The sequence below is a fragment of the Gorilla gorilla genome, chromosome 2 (genome assembly GCF_029281585.2).
Source record: "Gorilla gorilla gorilla isolate KB3781 chromosome 2, NHGRI_mGorGor1-v2.1_pri, whole genome shotgun sequence".
NCBI classification, from domain to species: domain Eukaryota; kingdom Metazoa; phylum Chordata; class Mammalia; order Primates; family Hominidae; genus Gorilla; species Gorilla gorilla.
Window position 1 is genome coordinate 27,234,369 of NC_086017.1, and position 21,745 is coordinate 27,256,113.

The following is a 21,745-nucleotide window of genomic DNA, read 5'->3' on the forward strand; positions in this document are numbered from 1 at the left end:
ATTAAATCTAGACAAACAAGATTAACATAAATTATAGAGTAATGGAAAAACAGAAGTCCCAGGTACCATTTCCATTTTGGCCTTAACAACTTATATTTGTTTATTCATGTCATAGTCTTTCTGAGCTTCAACTTTTCACCTTTGCAAAATAAAAGGATTTTACTAGATGACTATTAATGACATAAATGCTTACAATGGGTGCCAAGTACTGGGAAATATGAAGCTACAAAACATATAAACTCAAGAAAATCTAGGAGAATAAAAACAGACATCTTACAGATAATTTTAAAAGAAGATAATTACAATAAAATATGCATTATATATTAAAGAACAGAAGAGGCAGTCTTTTCTTTATTTGAATCTTGAACTTCTAAAACAGTGGCTGACACAGTGATCTCTCAAGTAGTATTTGCTGAATGGACAAAAATACCTACAAACCTTACAAACAACCAAACCTTTAAGGAAAATTAAGACGACGCAGTCGGGCGCTAGGGATATGAAGGCGAAGCAAAAGGAAAGCTTGAACAAGGTTCTGCTTTCTTTAATTTACGTTTTCAGTGAAGAAAAGAATGATATATAGCTTTCATAGTTCATAAACAGGAGGTGAATACAGAGTTTTTTAAAGTGAAAAAAAAAGAAAGTAGTAATTTATTATGATGACAATGAGTAGGACTCAGCCCAAGAGGGCAGCAGAAAAATCTCCAAGAGGCTAATAAGGAAGGTGGAGTAAGAAATCACCACACAGTTGAGAAGATTAAGCAAAAACAAAAAGAAGGAGGGACGGTTTGGGATGACAGGATATAAGGTTGGGAGAAGGCAAGTGTGGCTGCAGTTCAGGAGATGGGATCTGTCACCGTCTAAGTAGAGGTCTTCATCTAAGGTTCTTTCTAGTTCTACAATGCCTGAGTCACTTAACAAGCCCTTTACCCCACTCCTCCACTCCTCCAAAAACATCTTTCTGTTCCTACCATAATGGTAAAAAATTAGGAAAAAATATAAACGTAGGTAGATAAACTGTATATGTACTTTCAGTGCCAGACGAGACTGTGTCGCAAATGGAAATACAGACTTTATTTTGAAGTTTTTCAATAATTAAGAAAAATATTAAAAAATTAAATACAAAGCATTACCCCTGAAGTACCAAAGCTGCTTCAATTCTAAATCTGCTGAAATGTTCTAAAAAGACTGTGCTACACTACCAAACAGGCTGTGCCCACTGGGAATATTATTTTACTACTCACCAAACTTTACTTTTTAACCTTCTCATAATCATATAAATCTACAACTATAAATAGTCCTTAAAAATCTGGGATCATTTAAAACAAAGAAAATTTGAAAAGCAAAAACTCTATTGGTCAGCAGTTCAGAGGGTACCCCTATAACTGTGCTGCCCCTATGTACTACTCCTCCTAAATTCCGAAGATTAGGAGCACCAGGGTGCTAATGAAAGCACTGCAACTATATTTTCATTAAAATACTGAAAAAAATTTAAGTTTTTAAAAATCTCACAAATTAAAATAAATGTATGCTAAGAATTTGCATGCTTAAATGAAACAGAAATGGGAAAAATATACTTTAAAACAGTGCAGGAGCAGTACAGGAAAGATACTAAATATACATATGCAGTAGTAATTATTTTGCTTTTACCTTAAGTGTCAAATGAGGAAGGACTACAGGCCATTTGACAGAAGCATTATTTTTCATATTCCTGAAAATCTGTTTTCCCCCCTCTTTAATATTTAAGAAACACACACAGGTTGCCGACAACTCTTAGAGAGCGGCTTGTGTTGTAGTTTTCACTTTCTCGGCTGTGAACAAGTGCATATGTGAGGGCTGGTCGTGCATGCACAAGCATGTACTTTGCCTGCATTAAATAAAATCACAACACAACACCAAGTACATCCACTCATTCATGTGTGCCTGCAGTCCACCTCGAGGAGACTGAAAATATAAATACAAGCTGCTATTTTGGTGTGATCACAGGAATATGGCAGCTTGTATTTTTTTTTCTCTTTAACATTTTAACACTGGGCAGATTGTCGGCATTAACACACACCAAAATCAATTCTGCTCTGAAATTGCTTGTAAAATCCTTCTTCCCAGAGGAATTTGTTTTTTATTTCAATAAAAAATGGGCTTGGAGGAAACTGTGTAGGAGATACCGACATTTAGGACATCTTAACTTTGTAAAGTGTGACATCAATGGACCAAATTACTGGGAGTATTTCTTTTTCAAAATAGGAACTGAGAAAGAGGATCTTTAAATTAAAAAAAAAAATCAATAAATTACTCAGTAAAATAACTTTCGAATATGCTTAACAGAGAAAAAAATTCAAAACTAATCTAGTTTCCATCCACATACTACAATGTAACATAATAACTACATTTGACCAAAAATTCAGGAAAGATTTACTGTAAAAATTCATGTCATTTTCTAAAGGTGAGAGAAAAGAAATGAAAGTAAATGTTTCACAGAGGCCATATCTAAAAGTTCAACATGAATAAAAAGCAAAATGCAGACATTTACATTATATATTACACAAAAATAAAACAATAATGAATTATCATTCCAATTTTAATATATGTGCTGCTGAGGCGAGCATAATAATGAATTATCTATACAGCACTGTCCAAAGAACTTTCTGTAAGAATGGAAGTATCCTCTATAAGAGTTGTCCGGTACAGTATATACAGTAGCCATTATCAGCTATAGCTACTGTGATGACTAAAATTTTTAATTTTATTTAAATTTATATTTAAACAGCCACATATGCCTGGTATCTACCAAACAGTACAGCACATATCTATAATTTTTAAAAAAGAATTTAAAGAATTTTTTTTTACTTCCCTACCTGCTCCTTTTCTCTTGCAAGCAATTATTAATGAATCCAGAAAATATCAAATAAGGTGTGTTTTAATTGAGGAGACAAAGTTTGCTTGCAAAATATCAAATTATAAGACTTAAAAAACTGAGAAGACAAAATTTGCTTAAATAGATTATGTTTGAAGCATGGCATACATATACACTATAAACAAAAGGAAACATTAAGATGAGAAAGTTACTTTTTTTAAAGACAGGATCTCACTCTTTTACCCAGGCTGGAGTGCACTGGCATGACCACAGCTTACTGCAGTCTCAACCTCCTGGGATCAAGAGATCCCCCAACTGCAGCCTGCCAAGTAGATGGGACTACAGGTGTGTGCCACCATGTCTGGCTAATTTCTGTGTTTTCTGTGGAGACGGTTTTGCCATGTTGCCCAGGCTGGTCTCAAATTCCTGGGCTCAAGTGATCCTCCTGCCTTGGCCTCCCAGAGTGCTGGGATTAAAGGCATGAGCCAACACACCTGGCCCAAGAAAGCTGCATCTTTAAAAACTCACCATGGAGATACAAGTAAGAAAGAGAATAATTAAATTATGAATGAGCTACCTAAAATGTTAACTACAATAACTAGAAATACAAAAGATCAAATACTGAAGATGATAACAGCATATCAATAGGCAATCAGATAAACTTTTAAATATGGTCAAAGTTACAATTATAAAAGTCAGTTAAAGAAATTTAATCATTTAATTCAAGAGAGGGAAAACACATTTGAAGAAAAAATGAGACTATTTGGCAACAGCTTATAAATATGTTAATCTGCAAATGATGTTATAGATGCTGCATATATATTTTTAGAATAGACCTTGATAGACCAAATAACATACTTCTTTGGCATCTAATATGGAAATGATATTTTATCCTGAACTCACTATTTCCACCATTTTAAATAATACTGAATTTCTTTTAATGTTACAGCTTTTGAAACATGGCAACATTTGTTCAGAATAGACAATTCAAGTTCTAAATTAGAATGCTGTAAATGGAAATTCCTTGATTTACCTTTCGATTATCAGTTTTTTCAGTAATAAAAATGGGAATAGTAACAACCTCATTAGGTTAAGATAAAGAACAATTAATTGAAATGATTGCAAAACGCTTTGAGGCAAAAAAGGGTGACATAAAGGAATATTAAAATTGGCTGAAGGGGAAGATAATATTTAATACAGTGACGTATCCAGATCAAATAAATTAAATAATGATGGCAGAATCACAGCTCATGAAATCAAATTATCTTGTTTAAACTCATACTAGAAAGTTGATAATAGTATTTTTTAGAGTGTGCTTATGTCTGTGAAAATTTAAAGATGTTTGAGATAATTACTAAAATTGAACAACACTGATCATCAGTGATAAGATTCACAATCAATGATCATTTATTAAGCATCAACTTGGTGATAACCAGTGAGACAAAAACAAGACTAGGTCCATGCCTTCAAAGGGTTTACTACTAGGTTTGAAAGGTAAGATCTGGGCTAACACAAGAGCTCTTGTACATACTGCTTCTCTTAATGGCACCAATAATCCTGCATTGTAACTTTTTTTTTCCTGTTTTCTCTGTAAGCTTCTTAAGGGTCCATATCACATTTATCTTGGCATCTCTAGTGCCTGGTACACTAAGGAGATCAATATAAATGTATTGAATACACTGACAGATGGACCTAAATAAATAAAAGATCAAACAAAATTAAATAATATTAAAAAGTTATTAAGAAAATTCTATAGAACACAGACTAGGCACAAATGATTTCCAATTGCCAAGACTGGAAAATGTTTCATAAACTTGGGTGATGAACTCAGGCCTTGAATGGTTAGCTGTTAGGAATCTAACAGGAAGCAGAGGGAAGCAGCATTCCAGCAGAGGAGAGCATGAAAGATTCCAAAACATGGAAAATGGAAAGCACAAAACCTGTTCATTGAATAATGCCAGAAGCACTTGTCTAAAAGGGAACTGGGTATGTATTAGAGAAACTGAGTAAGTCCATTCTTCTTCAGGGCACAGGGAGTCATAGAAAGTTCTGGATTAGGCAAATAGAATGATTATAAATGTGCTTTGAGTAGAGTGATTAGGCTGTTAACACATGGAATGGACTGGAAGTGGAAAAACACTAGATCCCAAGAAAACAATTAAACAAGTAAGTGACTGTGGGCAGGAGGTAAAAAGGATCTGCAACAGCAGTAAAAATGGAACAGAAACTTATGAATGTGAGAAAACTACACATAATGATCCCCTAATTTGTATTTTGAAACATAAAATACATATCCCCAACCCATCTACCTACTCCTGTCTTTATTACTACATTTTTAGTCTAATAAATCGCTAACATTACCTAACTTGAAATACTCCAATAGACTCCTAGTTGCTTTTCCAGCTTCCATTCTTACATCCACCTTTGCCCGACTGCACAGCAGCCATAATTATCTTTGTAGGTATCATGCCACTGCTCAGTGTCCTCCAAAAGCTTCCTATTGCAATCAGAATAAATCCTTACTTTTTACTGTGGTCTACAAGACTGTCTGGCCTTTGCTCTCCCCTCAGATTTCCTTCTCTAAAGCACTTGCTCTAGCCGAACTGACTTCTTTTTGCTCCTCTAAACACTGAGCTCATTTTCATTGAGAAACTAACCTTGCCCTAGCTACTCCCTCTGTCTACGTGTTCTTGCCCTAGTTCTTCACATGTCTGGCCTTTAAATTTTTTCACATCTCAGCTCAAATGTCATCTTCTCAAAGATCTCTTCTCCAATCACTATTCCTAAAGTAGCCATCCCACTGGCTACTCTCCTTCTAGCTATCTAGTTACTCTGCCTTATTTCTTCAGAAAAATGATCACCCTCTGTAATTATTCTCTTTATCTATACATGCTTATTGTCTCACCACTCTCCCTGACACCACACTAAAATATACAACCTGTGATGGCAGCACCCTATCTGTGTTATTCACCACTCCACTCTGTCCCCCACAGTGCAAAGGGCAATTATGGAACATAGCGATGCTCCATAAATATACATTTTTTAAAAAATTCTTATCACAAAGCTAGTAAACAAGTAACACTTTATAACCTTATCTGGGCTGTACTTCTTTTATATTATTAGGAAATTCCTCATAGACTGAAATGAAAAACATATATTTTAGATCATATAGTACCTTATAAAGATGTAAAGTAAATTTATACAAGCTATTCAGCTTTTACAATTAAATAATTTGGTGGACTTAAAATAAGACTGACCGCCTTACCTCACAAGCTAAGTATTTGCCAGAAAATTTATCTAGAAATGACAAGGAGACTTAATCTAAATGTGGAGAGAGCCATGGGAGAGTCTTCAAGAGAATAAGATATGGAACCCTCCTGTGATGGTTAATATTGAGTGTCAACTTGATTGGATTGAGGGATGCAAAGTATTGTTCCTGGGTGTGTCTGTGAGGGTGTTGCCAAAGGAGATTAAAATTTGAGTCAGTGGACTCAGAGACGTAGCCCCATCCTCACTCTGGATGGGCACCATCTAATCAGCTGCCAGTGTGGCTAGAATAAAGCAGGCAGAAGAAGGTGGAAAGAGCAGGTTTGCTGAATCTTCCAGCCTTCATCTTTCTCCCATGGTGGATGCTTCCTGCCCTAGAACATCAGACTCCAAGTTCTTCAGGTTTTGGACTCTTGGACTTACACCAGCAGTTTGCCAGGGGCTCTTGGTGCCTTCAGCCATAGACTGAAGGCTGCACTGTCGGCTTCTCTACTTTTAAGGTGTTGGGACTCGGACTCGCTTCCTTGCTTGTCAGCTTGCAGACGGCCTATTGTGGGACTTCACCATGATCATGTGAGTCAATACTCCTTAATAAACTCCCCTTTATATATACATCTATCCTAACAGTTCTGTCCCTCTAGAGAACGCTAATACATTTCCCTACTATTCTATCAACTATAGGGCCTCCTAGCTACCTTCTTTGGGTCACTGGTTTGCCATTTTAATTAAAATAAACTAGTAAAGATACATTTTAAGAAAAACACTGTATGTGTGTGTACATACACAAACACACATATGTGTATAATATACATATATATGTATGTGTATATGTATATATGTATCTGTGTATATATCTTGCATTTTTGTAAGAAAAAAACAGAAAATATAGAAGTTTTCAAGAACTAACACTTTCTTACATAACAAAGCAGAAATGTTCGAACTAAGCAACTAAAATGATGAAAAAATTCCCAGTATCACTGCCTGTTTGGTGTGGCTATCAGAGGTTTATTTTCCCCCTTTCTTGTTTGCTATTTCTTTAAGTCAGTCTGGCCCCCATGGCCTCTGACTCTGTGACTCGGCACCAGCGCTGTGGCCCCTTCATTTACATTTGATAACTGTAGAGAGATTAATTATAATCCTGCTCATTAGACAGATCAATCTGAAGTTGGCAAGTTTTTAAATATAACTACCTAGCATTTTTAAAAAGGGATGCCTTTACAGTTTAGTTAACAATATATACTGCACATTTTGTTTTTAAAAGGCCTGTTTACTACCACTGATTAACTATATACTTACTGAGGAAATTCCTTCTTTTGTTTTATTCAAATATTTACCGAGTACCAGGACTCCTGTGTGCTAATACAATGGTGCTCTACTTTCTGCACCTATATACTAGGGAGACCAAGCACTATCACTCATACCTCTGAGAGTAGCTTCCCTAACTGGGTTACTCCTGAGTTAACTGGATAACTCAAGCTAACCAAAATCATCCCAAACTTCCCACCCCATACCCTATTACCACTGCCAATTACCTGTGGTTTCATTTACTCTAAACCTGTGATTCCTCTGAATTATTTTTATTTTAAAGAAATTGTATTTGTTAAATATGTACTACAAACTTAGTAGTAGTTCATGTCATCTTATTATTCAGTATTTATAACTTGCAAAGAAATGAGTATCAGAGAGCGAGAGGCCTTGACATTACAATAGATTTAGCAGGAATTGAACTAGGAGTGGAGCACACAGGCAAAGCTGCAGAAGTACTTGGAGGAAGCCACCAGAGATACTCACGATTCTGCACATACCTGGCTAATCCCAGATCCTAAGGATTACATTAAGTTTACTAACATTTATATAATGATTTATAGTTTAAAGTATAAACTTACCTAATTTACTATTCTGACAGATATTAATTAATCCTGAAATATCATAAGAGATGGTTACTATTATCCCCATTTAACACAAGAGGAAACTGAGAGGGAAAGATGTTGAAGTAATTTTCCCACAATTACAGCATCCGTTAGTTACGACTCTATGATCTTCTGACACAAATTCCATTTACTCCTCACCCTATGACTCAGTCGAATATATCAAAGTTATAGACATTATGCTAAGTAACAAACTACCCTTTTACATAGTAAATACTGAGTAGATTGAGAGAAGAAATTGTTTGCAAACCTGAATAGCTTCAAGAAGAAGAGAAGTGAGGATAAGAATAACAGTTGTCATTTAACAAGTTTTAACAAGTAACTTGGTTAGAAAGGGATTCAAATGAATAAAGCAAGGGATAAATTTTTTTGGCAACAAGACTATACAATATAACCTTAAATATGACTTCAAATAATTGTTGGAACTTGATAAAACTAATTAAATATTATTGAAGATTATCAATATTATAAATGTAATTTACTTTTAAAAAGGGAACATAGAAATCTGTATCATTAGAATAGAAAACAATCCTTATTATCACAATTTGTCAAAACAAGTTTGTTATTAACACAAGTAGAATACTGCATTCAATTAAGTTGACTCTGCAGATTTTGTGTTTTGTTAAAATTAGAAAGAGATAACAACAATTTGAATTATTGAAAGTAACATGTAAATAGTTCTACATACGTTCTTTTGACATCTTGTTCAATCATTGATCGAAGTTCTTTATCTTGGAAGAATTTGTTCCAAAGACTCTGAAATAAGGAAAACAATCTATTATATAGTCTCACACCTTTGTTTTACTTTTAGTGATTTCAATTTAATAATGTAAATGGTTAAAATTTATTCTTCTCTGAGATCATTTCACATTGCAGATAGAAAACCTGAGACTAGGGTAATTTTTATTAAAATCTAATTTAATCTCAGAAACACATCTTTATTCTAACATCAATTTTTCCAGTTTGATATTATCATATAAAGTCAGCCCTCCTCATCTGCAGGTTCCACAACAAAAATCCAACCAACTGTGGATCAAAAATATTGGGAAAAAATTAAAAATAGCAATACAACAATAAAAAAATACAAATCAGAAAAACAGCACAGTATAACAACTTTATTTAGCATTTACAACCTATTAGGTATTATAAGTAATCTAGAGATTATTTAAAGTATACAGGAGGATGTACACAGGTTATATGGAAATACTTATGCCATTTTATATAAGAAACTTGATCATCTGCAGATTGTAGTGCCCATGAGGGGCCTGGAACCAATCCCCTGTGAATAATGAGAAACTAGTGTATCTTCTCAAAATTTTTATTATCTATATAAAGTGAACAATACTTTTCACTGCCATATGCTACTGCTACTACCCCTGTAACAACAGAAAGGTGCTTGGATTACAGCAGGACTCATGGGCCAACTGTCCGCAGCTTGAACCTGACCTGAATTCCCAATGCACTAAGAAAGATGGGTTAAGTTTTTCTACAGAACTTGGTTTTATAATCCAGTAGGTTTTTATGTACATTTTAAAATGTGAATTTAAGGGAAAGTTTTTAAAAATTACTTAATATTTTATGTTCTTACACCGAAGAGTCTATAAATACTTACGTATTGGGAAAGAGAAATGCTAACACTATGTATTAAATGGAAAAAATGTGCTTTTAGGTAAATAGGCAAAAATTAGAGCACTCATACTTTTAAAGTTACACAATATCTTTAAAGTAGTAATCCTTGTCTTCACTGGAATATGAACAGAAGTAGACCTGATTTTTTAAAAACTTCTTCATAGACTCACTACAAAGGGTTACTTCTTTCTTCCTGCGAGTTAGCCCTACCAAGTGAGCCCTTCTTTATTTTCACGACGAAGGGAGGCTTTCCTTAGCTACCCAATTCCCCACTGCAACCCTGATAAAAGTTCTATTCTCATCTTTATGCTCTTATATTTTACCCTTAGTTCTTACAGAATCCCGAGATTTCTTGGTATTGCCATTCCACAGAAATAGATCATAAATTTTCTACAACACAGTATATATATGTAATGTAAAATCATTTCTACCAGGTTTTAGGTGGTACTGTATGTGGAATAAAGAAAACAGTTAGCATGAAATACATTGCTTTCATGGTGACTGGCAACCAGTCATATAAACATATTCTTAGCAGCAAAAGAGGTTAAGACATGAACAAAGACGAACTTTACCCCTTCATCCTGTGAAAGAGGATTATTGATCATCAAATCTTGTTGGCCAACAACCTTCCTCGGGTTGGTAATATGCTAGTAAAGAAAGAGAAAACACACACACAAGGATCAGAGGCTACTGGACTTTAAAGTGTACATAAGAAAACAATTACATTAATTAAATATACTATTTACTTACTATTTCTTTAATGTTGCTATACCATGCTCTTAATTCTTCAATTCTACTTATCCATTGACTTTTGTCTTGAGGAAGAACACAAAGAAATAGCTGTCAAGAAAAACAGAAGAAACTTTTGTAAAAATCTTAAGATATAAAATGTGAAACTATGCCAAACTGAACCACCTGAACACTGAAAGACATAATATTCATGATATTTCATATTCATATCATCATTTCAATTCCTACCAATTTCTGATGGAGATATTTAAGAAATATATAATCAGAAAATTCAAAAAGTGAACAAAGGCCAAAAAGCAAGATAACAAAAGCTACACCACAAAATAGAATCAAGCTCCCCTTCAGATTTACATTAAAAAGGAAGAAAAATTCATTGAGGTTCAAATATAATTCACATTTTACATTCTAGTCTTAATGGGAGTGGTAAGGGGGTTATTAGGGAGCACGAAGTCTGATTAGTAATTGCTACATTTAAGGTTTTGTTTTAAAACAAGCTGGTAAAAGTTAGTGAACAACAGTCTCACTGAGGGCATAGCCTGAAACATGAAAGCATTCCTTTTACAGAAAAAAATGTAAGCTTACGAAAATAACAAACAATCTTAAAATGACAAATTTGATTTAATTTAGTTTAATACAATATTAAAATAAATTTGGATTTAGATTTATTTTTAACAAATGAAAGATAGTAAAAGTTAAACAACAGGGAATGGGGGTGGGACACAAATACTTGTATACAAATATTCTAGCAGCAGGTCTCCTGCCTTTAATGCCTGCATCTAAAAGAAGAAAAGTGTATTTTAATTATTAAATCTAAATTATTGAACCTAAAACTGTCTAATACACTATGTGTTTTTGTCTTTACTTGCACAGACTCAGTATGCTTAATTTATGCAGATAACCCTAAAAACTTATGACAGAATTCATTCTAGAAATGAGTCTAAACCTAAATAAATTCATGTTTAGAAAACAAAAACAAACAATATTTCAAAGCAATTAAAAAGACAACTATAGATTATTATTACTAGTTTTGGTAATCAGTGTTCCTTTTCCTCTAAAGGAGAGTGATCCAATTTCCTTCCACTTCTTGCCACCCCTCACTACTAAAAGAAATGTGAAAAATATTTTCCAGCTGCCATTTATGAAGAAAAAAGGGAAGATAACTAAATGATGGCTTGATGTAATAGGAACCTAAAAGTTAACCCCCGACCACTGCCTTTTCTTGCAAATCTTCAAGAATTTCTGCAAGAGCCTCTGGGGAGTGTAAAAGTGTTGCTCTGAATTTGGCACCATCAAAACAGTTGAAAAGATAGTTTTTTTATATGACTCTTTTACCGTTATCACTTACTCAGGACTAAGGTAGTTCAACCTTATTAGTAAATGTCCTATGAAAGATAAACATAGATGGTCAAAATAATGGGAGTGAAGTCTCTTGGAAAATTCAGTGATCCCCTGCATGGCTAATCTTCCAGGGCATCAGGTAATGTGTTGATATATTGCAAACAGAAACTGTAAATAAATATTTTCTTCTTACCTTCCAGCAAATGCTGCGGAACCTGCTGCTTCTCAGCTGCCCATTAATCCCCTTCTGCCTTATTGTTGCCAAGTAATTGTTGTTTACAAATAGTTCTTCCCATTCTTTCCTATATGAAAGAAACCAAAGCATGAGAATCCTTTTGTTAAAATTCCTCTGCTTGGAGAGAAGTTCTACAAGAAATTAATTTTAAGTAAGTCTAAAAAATGCAACTTTTAAAACATATATATTTAGTTGTGTACTGTTTCTGAACGCATGGCTGTCTTTTTGGACACAGTTCTTCCGTAGATTTAATGAATATGTAGATAGCTATAATTACGCCAGCTACTGAAATTCATAATGTCTATGGAGGCTATTCCATTTCCTCTAAAATGCTGATAGTACAGTTCAGTGAGTAAACAAGAAAAAAATGAATAATATATGACTGTTTTAGCCAATGACAAAAACATACCTGCTCCAAAAATATGCAACAAAGAAGTGTAATGTTGATTATATTAGCTTCTCATGTGAAATACCTCTTTAAATGAACCGATTTCTCTTTAATGTCAGGCTGGACAGGAAAGTATAATAAAAGACTACTTTAACTGTTAGTGCTGCTTACTACTGAAATTGCAACTTCTTTCTACATGATCAGTTTTAAAATTTTAACAGGTGTGGGCAAATTTGAAAAAAACATCAAAAAATTAAAAAGCCTCACTGTAAAAACTGTTAAAGCCAAGCTTGAGTACCTTGCAGTACCTATGGCTGGGTAGATAAACAACTGAAATATGCCTCCCAGGCATGCAGACACCAGGGGCCTAACACCTGTGCCTCATTAATATACAAGTAAATCTGCTCTACTGGGAAACAATTGGAAATTAATTGTCCCAAACCATTTACTGAGTTTGAATAAAGGAATTAGACCTATATTCCCTGCATCTTGCACCAAACTAAACATTAAGAATCACTTGAGTAGAGGCTACTGAGATTAGCTTTATGAAATTTCTCCCAAATTCCATCATATCACAATAAAATTTACATATAACTTAACATTTATTATCAAAGCTGAAACCCTGATGGCAATATCTTAAGAGAGATTTCTGAAAAAGAAAGCCACTAAAACCCTCAATCATTCTTCCGTTACACACATGTGCGGTTGTCACTGGCCAGACCCTACTCATTTTGAGAAAGGATAATCTTGCATACTATGCTGAGAGTAATGAACTGTACACAAAAATTTCAAAACTTGACCATGGGACAAAATGCATCTTCTCCAGAAAAGAAGTTCCAGAAGAGTGACCAAAGACAATGACACATTCCGTACTGCCACCAGCAGAACTTCCAGCTTTAACCCAGTAGCGTTGTGATCCTCAAACACAACAAGCCTTCTGCCAATAGTGGTTTCTGGCTAAGATTGCTAAATGAGACACACATTCCAGCCCATGCTGGAAGAAATGCATTTATATCACCACTCCACAAAAATTTCTTATTCTCATCACTCTATTAGTTTAAAAAATTTGGCTTTACTTTAATTTGTACTATTAGTGAACTAAAAATTGTTCATGCTTTTGGGTCATTTTACTGCTTCCTTTGTAAAACCTGCTTTTTGCCCTTTGCCCGTTTTAAGCAGTACAGGATAGTGGTTAAGAGAATGGACATGAGAGGCACATGCTTGGGATCAGAAAGACAGCTGTGCAGTAAGGAAAGCTACACAGCTCACTAGTTACTTACTAGATGTGCAAGCATGGGCAAATTTCTTAACCTCTCTGTGCCTCAGTTTCCTCATCTGTAAAATGGAGTAATAACAGAATCTACTTAAAGGAATTATTATGAGAATTTCAAAAATACATGAAAAGCCCTCAGAAGACTATCCAACACACACACACACACACACACACACACACACACACACACACACACACACACACTTTTAAAAAGAGACAAGGTCTCACTTGGTCATCAGGATGGAGTACAGTGATGCAACCACAGCTCACTTTAGCCTTGAACTCCTTGGGCTCAATCAATCCTCCCACCTCAGCCTCCACTGTAGCTGAGGCTACTCAGGAGGGACCACAGGCACACACCATCACACCTGGCTAATTTTTTAACTTTTTGTAGAGACTGGGTATTCCTATGTTGCCCAGATTGGTCTACAAAGGGCCTCAGGTGATTCTCCCTCCTCAGCCTCCCAAAGTGCTGGAATTACAGGTATGAGACAGTGTGCCCAAGTCCTATACTTTTAAAAATTAATATTTTTGTTAATAATACTGCTTTTTAGTGTGCCTTATTACTGATTAAAGAGAAAAGTTTTTCATACATTAAAGACATCATGCCTTCATCAGCCAGTTTTTTAACCCAATTGTCTTAATTTTCAATACATTGAAGCTTTTTAAATTTGTGTATAATTAAGATCTAACATTATTTTCTCTTATTGATCCTTCCATTGTTTTCTCTTGCTTAAGTAATTCTTAGCCACTCCAACATCAAACAAACATTCACTGAAATCTTGTGGGGCTTTTTTCCCCATTTTAATCCATTTTTATTACCTAAAATATTCTAAATATGTCCTATTTCCAAGTAGTTACGCATATATACTGATATCTCATAATGTTCAAATTTATTGTCTAGTTTTTAGCAACATTCAAAGATGAGATTAGCAATCAGTACACTAGAGGAGTAGAGGCATACCTCATTTTATGTCACTTCATTTTACTGCACTTCACAGGTACTGCATTTTAATAAATTGAAGGTTTGTGGCAATCTTGCATTGAGCAAGTCTATCAGCATGTGCTCACTTCATGTCTCTTGTGACATATTTTGATAATCTTCACAATATTTCCAACTCTTTCATTATATCTGTTATGGGGATATGTGATCAGTGATCTTTGATGTTACTATTGTAACTGTTATGAAGCAAAATGAACCACAACCATATAAGACAGTGAACTTACTGATAAATGTTGTATGTGTTCTGGCCATACCACTAAACAGTCCCTTGTCTCTCTCCCTCTCCTTGGACCTCCCTAATTAATAATGCTACAATGGCCTCGTACTGTTCGAGTGAAAAGAAGAGTCATAGGTCTCTTAATTTAAATCAAAACCTACAAACGATTAAGCTTAGTGAGGAAGGTACATCTAAAGCCAAGTTAGACCAAAAGCTTGGTCTCTTGCGCTAAACAGGTAGCCCAGTGGTGAATGCAGAAAAAAAAAAGTTCTTGAAGGAACTCAAAAGTGCTACTCCAGTGAACTCATGAATGATGAGAAAGCAAAACAGTCTTACTGCTGATACAGAGAAAGTCTGAATGGTCTGGATAGAAAATCAAACCAGCCACAACATTCCCTTAAGCCAAAACCTAATCCAGAGCAAAGCCCTAACTCTCTTCAATTCTGTGAAAGCTGAGAAAGGTGAGGAAGCTGCCAAAGAAAAGTTGGAAGGTAGCAGAGGTTGGTTCACGAAGTTTAAGAAAAGAAGCCATCTTTCTTAAGATGCAAAGTGCTGATTGAGAAGCTGCAGTAAGTTACACAGAAGATCAAGCCAAGATAACAGCTGAAGGTAGCTACAATAAACAATAGATATTCAATGTAGACATGACAACCTTCTATTGCAGGAGGATGCCATCTAGGACTTTCATAGCTAGGGACGAGAAGGCAAGGCCTGGTTTCAGAGCTTCAAAGGACAGGCTGTTCTCTTGTTACAGGATAATGCAGCTGGTGACTAAACTGAAGCCAATCTTTAACCATTCTGAAAGTCCTAGAGACCTTAAGAATTATGCTAAATCTACTCTCCTTGTGCCCTATAAATGGAATAACAAAGCCTGGATGATAGCATATCTGTTTGCAACATGGTTTACAGAATATTTTAAGCCCATTTTTGGAAACTATTGCTCAGGAAAAAAAAGATTCCTTTCAAAATATTATTGTTCACTGACAATACACCTCATCACCCAAGAGCTCTGATGGATATATACAAAGAGATTAATGTTGTGTCCATGTCTGCTAACACAACATCCATTCTGCGGCCCATGAAGTGGGGAGTCATTTCTAATTTCAAGTTTTATTATTTAAGAAATACATTTCATAGGCTACAGCTGCCATATGATAGTGATTTCTCTGACAGATCTGGGCAAAGTAAATTCAAAATCTTCTGGTAAGGATTCACCATTCTAGATGTTGTTAAGAACATTAGAGATTCATGGTGGAAAGTCAGAATAGCAACATGAACAAGAGTTTTTAAAAGGTGATTCCAATCCTCATGGATGACTTGGAGAGGTTTCAACACTTCAGTGGAAGAAGTAACTAGATGGGGAAAAATAACAAGAAAACTAGAATTAGAAGTGGAACCTGAAGATGTGACCTAACTGCTATAATCTCATAATAAAACTTAAATTAGAAGTTGCTTCTTATGAATCAACAAAGAAAGTAGTTTCTTGAGATGGAATCTACTGCTGGTGAAGATGCTGTGAATATTGTTAAAATGATATCAAAGAATTTAGAATATTTAATAAACTAAGTGAGAAAGCAGCTGCAGGGTTTGAGAAGACTGAGTCCAATTTTGAAACAAGTTCTACTCTGGTTAAGATGCTGCCAAACAGAATCTCATGCTACAGAGAAATCTTTATTGAAAAGAAGAGTCAAACTATGTGGCATACTTCACTGTTGTGTTTTTTTAAGGAATTGCCACAGTTACCCCCAACCTTCAGCAACCACCACCCTAACTAGTGGGAAGCCACAACAAGGCAAGACCCTCTACCAGCAAAAAGATTAAGAACTGCTGAAGGCTCAGATTATCCTTGGTATTTTTTTTTTTTGCAATAAGGTATTTTTAATTAAGGTTTATATATTTTTTAGATATATGCTATTGCATACTTAATAGATGACAGTATAGTGTAATCATAACTTTTACATGTACTAGAAAACAAAAAATATCACGTGACTCACTTTATTCCAATAGTTGCTTTACTGCAGTTGTTTGGAACTGAATCCGCAATATCTGTGGGGTATGTATACACATCTCAAAAACCATAAATATATTTAAATAGCTTGTAGTCTGTGAACAAAAAGCACAGATCTCAAATGTGCAATGTTTTGAACCCAAAAGGAATCACAATTTGTGAGACACCATGCAGTTCTGTGGACTGAAAACACAAAGTATTCCAGATAAGAGAGGGAAGTATGAAGCAATGACTCCTCCAGTCTTTTCCAAAATCAGCTCCTATTCACAAGTACTAAGAAATTGTAAAAGTACAGGCACAGCTGGTGGCTAGATTCATTGCCATCTTGTCAAGTTAAGCAGGCTTTTAAGGTCAAGTTACATACTACTTATGTAATGAAGGATAATTATTTGTTAGCTTAAATAAGACCCTGTACCTTGATTACGGTGTTGGTACAGGGAAAAGAAGACTGAGGCATGTGAATTGGAAATATTATCTCTGAAATTTACAATCATTTAAATTTATTCATGGGTACTTACAGTTCTAATTAAGGCATAACATCTCAAACTGATGAACGGCTCTAACAACAGAGGAGCATAAAGGCCACAAAATAATATATTAATTGTCTTTCGTTTCTATTGAATAGTGTTTCATCAATAAACTGTAACACAGAGTAAATATAAACATTTATTAAGTGCCTACTATGTGCTTAGCACTCACAGGCATATTTTTTAAAACATACAAAGTTAAAGAGTGGACAGATGGATGTGTAAACCAATAATAAAATGATTACTGCAAAGCCCTCTGGTAGTACAGAGGGGAAAGAAATGGTTTGATACTTCAAAATTAAAACTTAGGATATAAAATAACAGTAGCACCATAGCCACTGAAATACTACTGCAAAGAATTGAGAATCAAACATTAAACAGATTCCAGAGGGTAAACTGCTGAAAGGTTTAGCCCTTCTAGGGGAGAGGGATCAAAATGAAGGTTTTTTTTTACAATCACAAATATGAATGGTAGGCCTGCTCCTGAAGTTGGAGGAAGACATGATTAACAATACAAAATATTGAGGTGTCAGTGGTGAAACATTTCAGTTTAATTAAAAAAAAAGTAGTTGCTAAACTTATTCTTACATAAAAAATATATACTTACAATGTGCCTGAAAAGCAAAAATCTGACAATAATGCCATCGAAATGCTTTTAAAAGACCCACTTATGATATAATATTTTAGGTAAATCACTTAGGGTATATATTTTTAACCCCTCTTTATGAATGAGGAAAGTAAGGTTCAGAAAAATCGAATAACTTGTCAAGAGAATAAAGAAATGAGAAATAGGAAAGACATCTTTCTGGAATAACATGGAAGTAACCACTAAAGGGAAACATGATTCTCCAGACACCAAGAGCAAAAATGACCTCTGGCAACAAGGCAAGATAGAAATATACCCTTGTTTTCTTCTTCAGATTTTTAGTTTTTGAATATCAAGTCCATGGACATGCAGATAACTTTTTACTAGTTGGACTGAGAAGATAAGTTAACAACAGTCCCTGTGAGTAGTTAAGAACCTGGGTGTTTAGGTGTGCAAAACCTTAAATGGAATGGATTAGCCACCTGGACCTTGAAGATTTCCTTAACAAAGCATTAGTGCCACCTAGTGGCAATTACTCTATGTTGCAGATACTTGGTCCCTGAAAACAATCAGCATCTAAGCAGGGAAAGGTGAAGATGAGTAGGTTTCATTTCTCAGGCCAATGTTAATAGATCAGTACTGGCTGCCTTGGAAGCACCATGCTGAGAAGGACTCTGAGCTTACTGGTGTGCTCCTCAGGAAACAACACTGTAACTTATTAAATATGTAGGCCATGATTGATGCAATTATTTCTCAAAAAATAAAGTCAACTTCTGGAGCAGGAATTGATACCTTCCCTCTAAGACCTATTTGGGTAGTTAAGCTTCCTGCAATGGCTATTTTGACATGGAAAGCAATCAGAATATGCAGTGGATAAATACAGCTGATGATTATAATGAGATTATCTATTTGTAATTATATATTTTAACATATAATTAAATAGTAGTTTCCCAAGATATGCTCATAACATTGGTGTGAAACTAGTATCTTCTAAATTTGTTAATATCTTCTAAATTTAACAGTTGAAATACCTTTATAACCTACATGATGACTAATAAATTACTAAATTATGTGCTAATTTATGACTAGAAGGCTTCTGAATCATTGTCCCAAATGGTGATACACTATGGAAGACCCTAATTTTACACTGTATAGGTTTATATGATGGTTTCTATCCCATTTTTAAGCTTAACATGGAAAGGAAACAATGTGTTTGTGGGCTAACTTAAGAAATCCAAATGACTACAATAATAGCAAAGAGTTCAGGGCCTACATACAGTTTAAGACTGAAGATCTCTAATCGTTGGTTAAGAGGAGCTACTTAGGCTTCTACTGACAATGAAATTGCTGAGTGGTTAAGAGAAGGGATTCTCACCTTGGGGAAAGCCAAAAGTCACAGACAGTGGAAGAAAAAAGAGATAAGGTAGAAAGTTGCTTTTAGCTCTCTGGGAGGTATAGTGATAGGGAAGTACAGCAGACAGAGCTCTCAGAGATGACCATGGAGTTTACAAGGTCAGCCACTCAACCAGATCATTTCATTGCAATTCTAAGTAGTAAGATAATAGAACAAAGCGGCTACAGCAGGATGAAGCAGGATTTAAGTAGGATTAGATCAGGGTTAGATGGGTAGAATATCTGAAGCTCAGGTAGTAAAAGGTAAGAAAGCTGAACTTGATTCAAAAAGATTTATACAATTTCATAATCCTAAAGTGCATGCCAATATTTTTAAAAATTGCCATATTTAGTATGATCCATTTATTTTATCAAAAAGGAGCCAGTAAATTTTTGAATCTGTTTCTAATCTATATCAAAATACAGTAGTGAAAGATTTCAATCAATGCCAAGCACTGTACCATAATTCCAGTATTACATTTAAGAGTATATACTTTTAAGCCATTTTAAAGGTATGATTTTGAAAATACTATTCAAATAGAACAAGTAACATCTAACTTAAAATCAATGGAAATATGAAAAGTGTAAATTAGGTATGTCAGCATAAGACTGTAAAGTGTGGCACCAGATATGGGTAAGCTACAACATTAGGACTGCAGGTGCCAAGATCAACCAGATAAACACTGATGTTATCTATAATTACCTCATTTTTAGCTTAAATCACAGGTAATGAGGGAACTCACGAGTCTCTAAAAGGCAATTACAAACTGTACTGGCTTTTTTGCTTCCTGTACCACGAATTTTCTAAAACTTACTTTTATTTAAAGCTTTTTTCTCCTCCATAATGAAACATCAGGGCATATCTCTTATACATAAATATATATAAAAAAACAGAATGCACAATTACACACAAGCTTAAAATGTATTTCTTCATATGTCTAGGTGAAACATGTTATCATATGATAAGCCTCCACTGAAATACAGGTAAAGAATAGTTCATTGCCTAGAGGTTTGTTAAAATTACGGTCATGTTTTGATTCAGGTTTGAATTGAACTTTAAATTGAGAAACCTTGAGCCTTCACCTTAGTTTTCACAGGAACACAAAGAACTGAGTTAAAACAGTTAGGGACTGTCAAATATAATACTCTCCTTTTTATTATTTTATTTATTTATATATTTTTTGAGACAGAGTCTCACTCTATCGCCCTGGCTGGAGTGCAGTGGCGCTATCTCTGCTCACTGCAAGCTCTGCCTCTGGGGTTCAAACCATTCTCCTGCCTCACCCTCCCCAGGTAGCTGGGACTACAGGCACCCACCACCATGCCCGGCTAAATTTTTTGTACTTTTTTAGTAGAGACGGGGTTTCACTGTGTTAGCCAGGATGGTCTCGATCTCCTGACCTCATGATCTGCCTGCCTCAGCCTCCCAAAGGGCTGGAATATTCTCTTCTTTAAAGGAAAAAACAAAACAAAAACAAACAAACAAAAAAACACAGGCATTATTTTCTTAAAAATACAGTGTGTAAGAGCTTCCAAATCCAGGGTCATATTAAAGTAGGTAAACTCAATAATCATACTTTAAAAAAGGAAACCAAGAAAAGCAGTATCACAAACTTTTTGATTTTATAACAAGCTTTTCACTTTTAATTGTATTAATAATTTAAATATATGATAAAGATAATTAGATTAATAATCAAAGGACTGGCATTTAGAAATGAAGTGAGAAAAGGATCCTATACCAGCAATCTCTGTGAAGTTGTCTGGAGTAAGTATATTTTATATTCCATGGTTTACTCATGCTTCCTCTATAATTAATAAGGAAAAAATCCTCTCCCTGCAGACCTTTCCTACCTTCTTCCCACCCTCACCTCACCTCATTTACTTTGATATTTGCAATAACTGGCAAGGGCTTGATATCTAACATTCTATAACATGATAAAGAATTTGCCTCACAGTCTGCAAATATAAGCCAATACTGTAAAGGAAAGGCTGGTAGAATAGAGAATAAATTACTTTCCAGTTATTTATAAATAGGCATTTATTTAGCAAAACCTGATGTCCTAATTAAAAGTCAATCCTATGACTTAAAGCATGTTTTCCAATAGTGTGTTGACTAACAGGGTATTACCAAACAGAAATACATGTGTGCTTAAATACTTTCTCTAAGAAATATTAAAATCAATTATATTTTAACTGAATCCATCGTTCACTTTACAACCTCTAGATGAGCACTAAGCAAGTAAACTTTCTGAGATGACAGAAATGTTCTACATCTGACTCCCCAATATGGTAAGCACTGACCATACATAGTTACTAAGCAGTTAAAACATGGCTAGTTGCAGCTGAAGAACTA

General features: G+C 34.8%; 1 protein-coding gene across 39 annotated transcripts in view; it reads right to left on the bottom strand.

The window, feature by feature from the left end:
* Nucleotides 1-21,745, bottom strand: part of TBC1D5 (TBC1 domain family member 5) — a 588,093-nt gene that overhangs the window by 244,306 nt on the left and 322,042 nt on the right. For 37 of the 39 annotated variants that reach the window (XM_055381150.2, XM_055381134.2, XM_063703452.1 and 34 more), the window contains 4 exons: nt 11,957-12,065; nt 10,426-10,515; nt 10,248-10,322; nt 8,735-8,802 (listed from right to left, as the gene is read on the bottom strand). In XM_055381150.2, coding sequence (XP_055237125.1) covers nt 8,735-8,802; nt 10,248-10,322; nt 10,426-10,515; nt 11,957-12,065 — 342 coding nt within the window. Of the gene's footprint in view, nt 1-8,734; nt 8,803-10,247; nt 10,323-10,425; nt 10,516-11,956; nt 12,066-12,407; nt 12,427-13,083; nt 13,209-21,745 lie in introns of those variants that run through there. The other 2 variants (XM_055381160.2, XM_055381162.2) reach the window with 2 other exon arrangements.